Here is an 11,270-nt window from a genome sequence, read left to right as displayed (position 1 = left end):
CCAATATGCATAAACTGCGGACACTGTTTATACGCAGCCCTCACAAGCCACACACGGCCAGATATCTTATCTAAGAGTTAGAACCTACATACGAGACACAACCTTAATAGTCAGAAAAAAGTGTGATTTATTTTCTGATATTTTACACATATTATATTATGAATACTGTGGGCCTACATACCTTAGTGTGATTATAAGTGCATGTGAGTGAATATTGGCATGCAAATTCGTTTTTATACGTCCTATTCATTGTCTCAATACGCTCATACAGCCCATTATGCAAATGCACCAACTTGGCTGCCGGAGGAGAGTACCAACGTTAATCGGCGATACTCCTGGCGACTAAAAGTGGCTTTTGTCATGATAAAAATAAACCTATTTGGTTTTCTAAGTGTTATTCTATCAATATGACAATAGAGAGACATGTGCATAAACAACAAAACAAAACATTTTAAGAGTAGTAGGGCATAATGTTCTAACAATGTTATCAAAAACATCTTAAGAAGGTTATCACCTAACATTTTAAGAATATTTTTAGAGAACGTTATCCTACCTTTCAGAAGAACATTCTGGGAACCAAAATAAAACTTCCTGCTGAAAACATTCCTAGAACAATGAATGGTAACATTCTCAGAATGTTTTTAGAACCAAAAATGTCTAGCTGGGAACTCACACATGCACCGCAAACATGCAATATCTGTTTACAGCTTATCATGAATTACATGCTTGTCTGTTTTTTTCAAAAGGAAAATGTGGTGACATCACATTTTTTAAAACATCCTTTTCAAACAAACAACTTGTATTTTATGACAACTCCTGCTCAATTCTGTTTGTTGTAAAGCACTTTGGCACAAACCTGGTTTATTTTTTAAAGCGCTCTACGAATAAATCTGACGTTGTCGATGACCGTGTTAATATTTCGCATCACAGGAACGTTATATAAAAAATGAATAACCTCCTGAAAACCTATAAAAAACGTTCTGTCACCTCAGGCCAAACAAAAAAACATCCTCAGAATGTTGTAGGCAAAACGGTCCGCCTTTGTTAACATATCACATTAAAAGGAACATTTTATAAAACACTTTCTGTCATCTCAGGCCTCATAACATCCTTAAAACATTTTCTGAATGTTGCTTTGAAAATGTTCTTCTTTTGTAATCATGTAACATTGAGGTATGTGTTATAAAAGAACATCTGTAATGTGTTACCTCAAAAACGTCCAAAAAACATCTTTAGAATGTTGCAGGCAAAACGTTCCACCTTTGTTAACATATCACATTAAAGGAACAATTTATAAAAAACACCGTCATCTCAGGCCTTAATAACATCCTCAAAACATCCTCTGAATGTTGCAGTTAAAATGTTATGCCTTAGTTAACCTTAAACCTTATATGAACATTATTTAAAAATGATAAACATCCTGAAAAGGTTCTTTGATTATCAGATTAAAATGTTTTCTTTAAAACATTATTAGAACCTGTAGGTAACGTTAGCCAAAGTTGTGATAACGTTACCTGCTAGCCGGGACAGCAGTCGAATACAGTAAATGCATACAAGGGATCTGATGGGTATCATTATGGCTTAGAAACTGAAGTTTTTAAATGTATTAATAAATTATGAAAAGCATGATAAAGATATATCAGGTTGTATTAGTGAGTACATCATTAATGTTGCCATACAATAACATATTGTGAGCTTTCTGTACATCATCTTTAAGAGCTTCCCACATAAAATTGAAGGATCTGTGTCGACGGCACAGTTAAGTGAAACAAAACATCCAGCAGATTTTATTGGAAATGCATTACAAGAGAAAGACAATCATCTGACTAGAATTGAAAATAAATGCACGTACCATACAATGTTGTGTCACAAAACAATTGGTAAATAAATAACACAGAATAAGAAATGTACGTATATATTCGGTCCTTTAAGAGACACTGAAATGAATTTTAGGATTTGAGACTTCAAGAATGAGTGTTGAAGGCTCTTTTTTTTTTTTTAAATTGCACCTTGGATTGCAAGGACATATTGATTGTTCAGAAGTTGTATTGATTGAAGCATCTAATGTATGGATTCATGCAGAGTTACTTAGTGTAACATCTATTGAGGCTTGTTTCCATATATAAACATTGGAGTAAACATGACAGATACTGTGCTGAATTCACATCTCTTACCCAAAATTTAGGATATCAAAATAGCTATGGATTATATATTACTGTAGGTTAAAGAGAATCACTTTAATCACTCTGTATTTATATTTTTCCCTTTTATGCAAATTGACCATTCAGGGAGGTAAACCACAAGGTGTTATTAGAAGCGTGGTGGGATAACTTTGAAAATTATGCATTATCCTGGTGGCTCTGATTTAAATTTGTGAAACTAAACTTGAAAAGATAGGGTTCAGTCATGCATAGAATATATCATAATATTTTTTATATCATCCCACCAGCTTATCTGATTTGTGGAGTTCCTCCAATGTGATATACTCTGAATATATATATATATATATATAAGATAACGCTTTTGACATAATACAAAAACAAAACATAATGCATGTGCAAAACTGCCAAGGAGTATTTCCACAATAGTAGACTATACTGTACATACATAAAAAAAGTGATAAATGATTGTGCTACCTAAAGGATAAGAAAACAAAAAGTAATTTGTCACTTAACAAAAAAATCAAAGTACAACTAAAATAGTTGTACTGTCTATGTAATATGTGATACTTAAAAACATTACAAAAGAAAATCTTACATTTGCTGTATCACTGAACACAAATGATCCTATAACATACTCATTTATGCATTTAATTCTTGCCCATCTAACCCCAATGTCAAGATCCTCCCTGACCAGCCGTCAGCTGTCACTGTACACCTCAACCAGCCCAGTCTACTGCTCCTCCAGCCAGGATGGCTTGTCTGTTCCCGGGGGCTTTAACTTTACATTGAACTGTATTAGAGTTTGTTCCAATTGCTCCTGGTTGCCAGCAAAGTAGGCGGAGATAGCATTGTGGAAGAGAAGCAGCTGCTTGTGCATAACCTTAACCTAAAGAAAAAAGAAGAGGGAAATGTTGCCATTACTAACACAGTTTCTAAATTCTAGAGGAAGAGTACATCCCATGGACATCTGTTAAGATAACATTTACAAGCGGTTTATTTAGATTCTAGGGAATCAACCAGAAAGCAACTTGCACATATTATTCCTCTATTTATTCCCAAGCTTCAAATACAAACAAATGTTGATGTAATTCTTTCTTACTTAGTTGATGAAAACTATCAGACATTAGTGTTTGATTTTAAACAGTGTCTCAGATTTTAAACAATGTCTCAGTTTCGATTTTGACAAAACTAAGACATTTGCCTTTTATTGTAATTATCAACAGCATAATTATGCTCATGTCTGTGCACGAAGAAGCCTGCCTGCTTCCTCTGGTTGCTCAGTTCTGCGTCAATAGATGAATATGGGCAGAGATTGAGTGGGGCAACTCAACCTCAAACCACTGCTGTAGTGCATAATAGTTTTGATTAACCAAACTACTGATTTTATTCTACATTCAGAATGACAGGTAATTGAGTCTTTTTAAAGAGGTAACCTAACACCGGACTGAAGAGAGGAGTTTCACTGGTTGACAGTTTTAAGCCTGTTTCAGCTCTTACCACACCCAGCATCACTGGTGGTTGGGGTTGGGTGAGGTCATAAATGTTGCAGACACTCCCAACAGTGATGTCATAGGTTCCTGAATACTTTACCTACACATCACTGCAGACATTTGAGACGTTAATCCAGTGGAGATCAGATATAACAATAACAGATTTCCGGAGGTATTAAGCTACTCTTTTAGTAGACAGACATTTGAAATGACTTTAAACCACAAACCTTGTTTTCGTCCAGGAATTTGAGCTTGATGGTGACATCACTACGCAGCCTTTCATATTTGTCTCTTTGGATCTGGTAATCATGCTGAGCCATCTCTATGCGGACCATGGCAGCTGCATCCCTGGGGCCCATACTCAGCTCCTCCATATCAGAACGATAGGCATCAAACTCAAGTCTGCACGGAAAAAACCAGTTCAGGCTGTCAGGCTCTCATTCTCCAGGTGATAACCACAAAGGTATTCAGATCATATTCTTCACCTATCAGGTTTTGTTACCTTGCATTCTCATACAATTTAATGGTCAACAGAGTATCCTCCATTGTTTTGTTGACCAGTGTGTCGATACTGGACACAAAAAAGCTGATTGCACTGAGGAGAGACTCGCCATTTCTGCACAGCAGTTTTTGTGTTTCTGCATTATACCCAAACTCGTCCTGCAGAGAAACACAATTTGACCTGTCAACTTCAGTTCCCTCTCACATCACACTGGGAGCTTTTGCAATACTGAACAGTACCTGCAACTCAGGGGACTTCTGGCTGAGGTCGGAGAAGGTGTCTCCCAGCGCCTGTTGTGTCTCCACCATGCTTTGGAAATGAGTGGTGAGTGCAGTGGTCAGTTTTAGGATGGTTTCATACTTGCTCTTGGTGTCTCTCAACACGTCAATCTGAGCTTCCAGTTCCAGGTCTACTGTTCTTGAACCTCTGCCAAACCTCTCTGAGAACATCTGCTTTGTACACTACAAAGAGGAAATGCATAAAGAAAAGCAGATTAAATTAAAGGTAGGATAGTTAATTCACTTCAGAAACACTTTTTGTTATATTCCATGAAATGCTTTAAGAATAAATACATGAAAACATTTAATCTGTGGAAGCCGTGGTACTGTAAAAAGCACAACCAATTATTTTAGCCGGCCCGGCTAAAATAACTGGATGGCCTGCCTGCCTGTCAGCCTTCCATCTCGTGCACAAACTTATCTGGTGCCCTCATTAGTCATGTGTGCGTTCGTGTGTGTGTTGGAGGAGGGGCTCTGTAAGGAAGTCTGAAGGAAGGTGCAGATTTTTTTCGGCTGCGTACTTTCAAATTCTAGCGCACTCGAGCTGGTTTCTCCATTCTACCCTACCTTTAAAAGGTAGTACAAAGTCATTATGACTGAAAAACACATGTAAAAGGTGGTCTAGTGCTGCAATTTACAATTATTTTTAAATATAGATTAATCTTGATCATTTATAGATTCAATTATTAATCCTAAATTCAGAAAATAGTGAACAATGTTTAATCCAGGTTCTCAAAATCCAAGGTGATTGAGATGTCTTGTTTTGTAAATCCAAAGCACTAAATACTTTGATAATGGATTAGGTCAATCCATTATCAAAGAATTTAGTATTTATTATTGCATAATAAAACTGATATATATATTAACAACACAGTTAAGCTTGGGACCAAAGGATACCTACAATGTTCACATAATGTATTTTAAACTTCTCTTACATTCTCAAATGTATGTTGGTTCTGCAAAGAATGATAAATAGTGCAAGCATATATCTTTTTGAGCTTGGGGAAACTTTTTAAAGAAAATAATCTACACACAGTACACTATACCTTGTATGTATTTATGCCCCATTTCTTCACACTGTCCAATTTCTCCACTGCCACACCACGAGAAAGTTCTTCGGTTGAATTACCAGTATTATTGTTCGACGACCCTAACAGACACAACAAAAATGTATGAAGACTCTAATGCATGTCATCAAAGTTTAAAAGGCGGGGGGATAAATGAAAAGCATGGACTATGACAATGAGTGAGAACAGTGTGGACATGGTGATGAGCCTGGTGATACCTGGATGCTGGTCTGTGTATTGGGAAAGTCGACTTGCTGCAGATTGGCTGTTTAGCAAGCCAACACCCCTGGATTTCATGCGAATGTCTGTAATGAGCATGGGGATGATAAAGAGTGAGAATGAAAAGATGGCATGAAGGGCAATATGTGTGAAAAAGAGGTTTGGCATGCGGCCGAACAACAGAGTTTGCAGACTGAAAGAAAATGTAAAGCTCCGTGATGGAGGATACATAATACATTGGAGTTAAAGGGATTTTGAAATAATCTACCATGCCGGTTTCTCATGCAGAAGGAAAGGGTTTATTCACAGATGAAAATGGACTTCATGGGATGAGAGGTAACTACCAAACAATGAAAAACTGTCATCCAAAGTACATTTTACAGGAAAAAGAGGACAGTCGTATTAGACAACAATGCAACATTTAAAGTGACAGCCCTGTATCAGGTTAGTGCACCTATAATCCTGGAAGCTGCCAAAACACTTTCTGTTTCTGAAGCTGTGAGTTGAAGAGGCACAAGCAAGTTTTCATATAACATCCTCAGTCAAGCAATATCAAAACCTCTTATACAGAGCCAAACTGATCAACATATATAGGTTAATTTAGAAAACAAAAAAGGGTTGTCAGAATACACAGCCACCTGGTCCCGGAGCAGGGGCTCTTCTTCTGTCCACATACTCAGGGTTGAAGCGTACTGCTGGCCCTATGGGATATGGATGTTTATAATGTGAACCTGGAGCCTAGAGGTCAGACTCTTGTGAAACATCAAAATACAAGAGAGAAAAGGGGGGTCAGGTATCGACCACTTTAGGAGACTTAAGGTTTGCAGCTTTGACAATCTCCTGCTCAGCGCATGGCAGTCTGTGCAGCCTGTAGATGTGGATAAATCAATGATATCTTTGGAGAGCAAACCATGTTCGTAAGAATATGCAACAAAGTGAAACCTGTAAAGGATGGCAGTTTTTTTCCAAACAGTACCTTTGATGCTGCTGGTAGGAATGATGCCCCCTGCAGGTCCTCCATAACCTCCTGAGACAATGCTGGTTTCATTCAGGTTGGGTCCAGACACCATCACCTGCTGCAAGTCCTGATGCGGTCACCACAAAATATTGTTAATTAATATGATTAAGAATGCAATACATATTATCAAATGTAATGGTTTAGAAACTGTGACTATATCTTTGGACATTATCAACTTACAAATAATCTATCATGAAAAACTCAGTAGTTGTACAATACAGTACTAAGTATGCACTATACGTTACTATAACATGACATTGCAGGAGGTTATATTGCACTAACAATATACATGGAAGTGCAATATAACCTCAATACCAACATTTTGTTTGTTACTTATTGTGTTATTAATAATGTGTTCATACTTAGCACTTTTGCCTCACTCTATCTGCACTATCTGCTGTTGTAACAATGTAAATGTCCCCATTGCGGGACAAATAAAGGATTTCTGATTCTGATAATGATATATTCCAAATAAAGAATAATAATACTATGAAAAAAGAATAGTGCAAACTAGGAATTTGTGTGCAAATGAAAAAAAAGCTATTTGCCCAAGGCTACTCCACTCTTAGTGGACTAACTGTATGTTCTGGCCTTTGTCCACTGAGATCTATTTTCTTTAGCTTTAAAACTTTTCATGCTAAATGACTCATTCACAAACAATTATAAACACATCCAGATAAAACACGGTTTAAAGCTTTACTTTTGCAAGTTTCTTTAAGGAGAAAATCAGTGTTATGTATCTGTCGATTAAGTCAATTAATTAGTCATACTTTGTCAACTGACAGTGAGTCAACCTGCACAGTCACCACACAGAAATAGCTTATATGCTCTTTTCATTATTCAGTATGGTGACCCTACTGTCCTCACACAGACATATTATTCATAGGACAACTGATACTGCAGCTTTCTCATCCCTGTACAAGAATGTGACATTATATCTGACATTACAGTTGTGAATTGATTTTCATGCAAGCTGAAGCTCATAAATAAATGTCATCCTTGTGCTCACTAACCATGCTGTAAACCCATATTTCTCATATGTAGGTATTGATGGGGACAGTTGTATAACATTACAGATCCTGTAAACATCTTGCAGGCCTGTTTGATGTGTAACAGCTGGCCTAAACAGCAGTAGTCATGTGTATCGCGTGAAAAGGGTCCGAGAAACAAACAATCTGAGCAAAAAACACAAAAAAACTGATTTATTTAAAAACCATTGTCAGCTATTTGAGAGAAAATGTGACTGACCTGCTCGAGGCTGTCATCCTCTGGCAGAGTCCCTGTGTCTCCATTGCTGTTAATGGGGATCTCCATGGTTGCAGCCTTGCTCATGATACTGTCTGCCATATTTTAATCTCTGCAAGACAGCACACAGTGACACTTAAAGATAATATTATGTTTGCAGTTTTACAACATGCCTACTGTCTGCAGCGTTCAAGTCCACATTGACATAAAGTATCTTGTTGTTCTTGCTTACATTGATGCTAATGTGGCGGCGCTGAAGTGGCTATAGTAGTTGACAGCTAGCTTCCTCACCAGTCGAAAACCTGAAGTCAAGCCTTCCGAGGAGAAAAAAGCCGTTATTCACACTTAAAGCAAACTTGAAAAGCAAAATGTTCAACGGGAAAGCACCGTTGTTGTATTAGCTATAATGCAATGCTAAATCCATCCATTGTTATCCATTGTTTTTCCTGCAACGTTCACGTTATCTGCCTGCTTTCATGTAATTCAGCCAGAAAATCCCTGCATCCATCCAGCTAACAGCTTTAGTAGCACTTCGAAATAAAATACTATGTGATTTTTATTCTATTGCAAGTCAGATGGCAGGGGTTTAAAATCAATGCAATTCAAGTAAAACATAGGATCTTCACTCTTGAGTTCGTTTTATTAAATACATGAGAGACTGGAAGCGTATAATGTGAATGGATGCTATTATTTTGAAGGGTAATACCTTGAATGTAGCATCACCGTCAAGCTTCCTCCCCCGCTCCATCTTCCACGTAGCGCGGTGCTGACGTAGCTTTATCCCTTAACTGCAGTGTTCTGCTGCTACGGAAGATGTCACTAACAGCTCACTGACTAGTGAAAAGAAAATCTGAATTGTCAAACATACACTGAGCTCTGCATTAGTAACTCAAGGTGTTGGCCCCTTTAATGTTGTGATTATTAGTCATTATAAGGCAGGATGTTTCGTCCTGCCTGTTACATTGATTGCAATATCTCTCGAAATCGAATTGTATAAATACAGTCGTCTGTTGTGAGATGTGAAAGGCCTGGAGATAGACCTCACCATAGTAAACTGACCACACTTTCAATTATTTGCCTCATTTGTTTAAATCAGGGATGCAAGGGAAGTGCTTTTGTGATTACTCCAGGTTTGAACAGGGAACCAGCCCCTCACCCACCCACATTTATTACAGTAAATGGCCCCTGATGTGATGATTTCCTGCAAGTGCACATATTTTCCAAACATGTCATTTGGAGAAAACATTTTCCCGTGCTTGCTTTTTCTTAATCAACCCTGTCTTCTTCCTTTGTCAGGATTTTTGATCATCCACATATGACTCAATTTGATTATTGCATCAACAAGTTCAAAGACAATGTGATAGCAAGGGGTGATTTTAGGTCATGTGTTTGCCCGTAATCAACATGTCAAAGATTAATTGACAGGCATGATATGTGTTCTGCTTTTGTTCCTCTTTTTAAAATGCATAGAATACTATGCTGAACAAGGACATTCATTGTCAATCATCCAATAAACACAATATGGAGATCCTAAGGTTTAGAATCGTGTTTTTTATAATGGCAAACTTAGAAAGCATAAAAACAAGGCTTAAGTTGTTCCTATCAACATTCAAACCCAAGACAGTAATGTGCTTTGGGGCATAATATACAAGTTGTGTCAATCAATGCCTTCATTTATCGAGGACAGGAACTGAGGTCACAGAAATTGTAAAGGTAATGAGGCTGTTGCTGTTGCTACTTTAGTGAAATTTTGGTCAGTGAATAATTGTATCTGTTTTGACTTACCATTTGAATAGAGTGACTAACTCAATATCCTTTAGCTCCGGTACCTTTGACCTGCACATTATTCATGGGCCACAAACGGCCTGCTGTTGCTGTTAGTAGAATTTTAAAACCAGTTGTTTTTGTCTTTTGGAGTGTAAGTGAAGGAAACTATGTGCTGCGGTTAATTACTAGCATTGCACGAGATTGCAAGCTGCAATTAGGTATTTTAGGCTTATTAAAGAAGGCTTTAATCACAAATTCTCTCATGTTTCAGAATGTTAATGTGATAAACATCACATCAACTTAGCTTCATGGCAGTTAACAGATTTATGTTTTAAGGTGCAGCTGTGTTGGTTAATACTTGTTCTTAAGCTCTCTCTAATTTTAACTTTGAATATAAATGTTAAGACACCAGACCCTCACACAGGAGAATGTCAGTTTTGTTTTGCCTATACATTTAGAACAAGACCAAATTAAATGTTAAAGGTCTTCTGAGTATCTGCTTTGCATGTCACAAATCCAGTGCATGTAAATAGATGGAGACCTAAACCGCAGTGTACCCTGCCCCCTTTCATTTAGGATATCTTGTTTTTAATGATCATTAAGCTATCTTCCAGATGTTGGGAGGTCAGATATTCTCCACACAGTTCCCTGTGCTCTGCAGCAGCAACAAGGAGTACCGAGTGAGACAGAGGAATCCAGAAAAACCGGGCTAAACAGTGCTGCCTGCATCTTTACTCCATGGGAATTACAAACAGCGCTCAAGTTTCACATAACAAGGCATATGGAAGTACTTTTTTTAAAGCGTCTTTAATGCTTTTCAAAAAGTCTGTCAAACTTTTTCCCAGTTAGTAATTCAATCAATGCTCTCAGAGAAACAGCCATTCATCTTCATAATAGATCCTTGGATGCTGTGAATATCAATCATAGAATCTCTGAGAAGACAACACATCTTTGAGAACAACAATGCATATTTATAGGCTTTCCCTTTATTCAATAACTAATGAACAGTACAGATATTTTTTTCTGTGGGAAATAATGCATGGTTGAGATGGTAGATCACACTTCTAATGAAAAGATACATTTTGATTGACGGACTCTTTGTTCCATTTTTCTTCCCTGCTATCTTCTACGTTTTTTGAGGTTTCAATTAGGTATAAACACAAAGCTGTCAAGATTATATCACGTTGCAAACAAATAGAGAAAAGTAACATGATATCAATTGAAAAGAAATTCAGAAAACAAAGACCATTATTTTGTTCGTGTGATAATGCGATAACACGTTCTTTTGAATTTATTTTCAAGGTAGATTTCTCTTTGATACAAACCACCTTGTTGGTGGTGAGAACAACGACCTTTGGTTATATGGCGTGAGAGCCATGCCCCCAGATAATACATGCTATTCTATTGTCCTGATGTTTCCACTTAAAGTCACCTGCATAATCAGAGGGACAACCAGTCAGAGGCCGCAAATAAAATGAGGGGCCAATTTAAGAATCGTAAATCCCACAAGCGCTTGTTGGCA

At 37.3% G+C, this 11,270-nt stretch overlaps 1 protein-coding gene across 3 annotated transcripts; it reads right to left on the bottom strand.

The window, feature by feature from the left end:
* Nucleotides 1-1,759: 1,759 nt before the first annotated feature.
* LOC104943694 (arfaptin-2-like) lies at nucleotides 1,760-8,476 on the bottom strand. Of its 3 annotated transcripts, XM_010769151.1 has the most exons (10): nucleotides 8,214-8,476; nucleotides 7,985-8,093; nucleotides 6,695-6,803; nucleotides 6,357-6,419; nucleotides 5,718-5,804; nucleotides 5,479-5,582; nucleotides 4,394-4,615; nucleotides 4,155-4,312; nucleotides 3,880-4,054; nucleotides 1,760-3,048 (listed from the first exon to the last, which is right to left on the bottom strand). In XM_010769151.1, the coding sequence occupies exons 2-10, from the start codon at nucleotides 8,081-8,083 to the stop codon at nucleotides 2,893-2,895; spliced, it is 1,173 nt and encodes a 390-aa protein (XP_010767453.1). In that variant the 5' UTR covers nucleotides 8,084-8,093; nucleotides 8,214-8,476; the 3' UTR covers nucleotides 1,760-2,892. The 3 variants fall into 3 exon arrangements, with proteins under 3 accessions (XP_010767453.1, XP_010767454.1, XP_010767455.1); XM_010769152.1 differs by lacking the exon at nucleotides 6,357-6,419; XM_010769153.1 differs by lacking the exons at nucleotides 5,718-5,804; nucleotides 6,357-6,419.
* Between the last annotated feature and the right edge of the window lie 2,794 nt (nucleotides 8,477-11,270).

The sequence above is a fragment of the Notothenia coriiceps genome, unplaced genomic scaffold, assembly GCF_000735185.1.
Source record: "Notothenia coriiceps isolate Sejong01 unplaced genomic scaffold, NC01 NC01_scaffold00006586, whole genome shotgun sequence".
NCBI lineage: Eukaryota > Metazoa > Chordata > Actinopteri > Perciformes > Nototheniidae > Notothenia > Notothenia coriiceps.
The sequence above is the reverse complement of the archived record's forward strand: the minus strand, read 5'-3'. Positions and strand labels throughout refer to the sequence as shown.

What these genes read in the sequence shown, in the direction of transcription:
- LOC104943694 (XM_010769151.1), bottom strand. Translation starts at nt 8,083, where the DNA reads ATGGCAGACAGTATCATGAGCAAGGCTGCAACCATGGAGATCCCCATT. An exon ending in AGCCCCTGCTCCGGGACCAG is followed by an intron (nt 5,805 to 6,356) that starts GTGGCTGTGTAT and finishes TGCTCATTACAG; the next exon opens with ACATTCGCATGAAATCCAGG. An exon ending in AAATTGTATGAGAATGCAAG is followed by an intron (nt 4,055 to 4,154) that starts GTAACAAAACCT and finishes TTTTCCGTGCAG; the next exon opens with ACTTGAGTTTGATGCCTATC.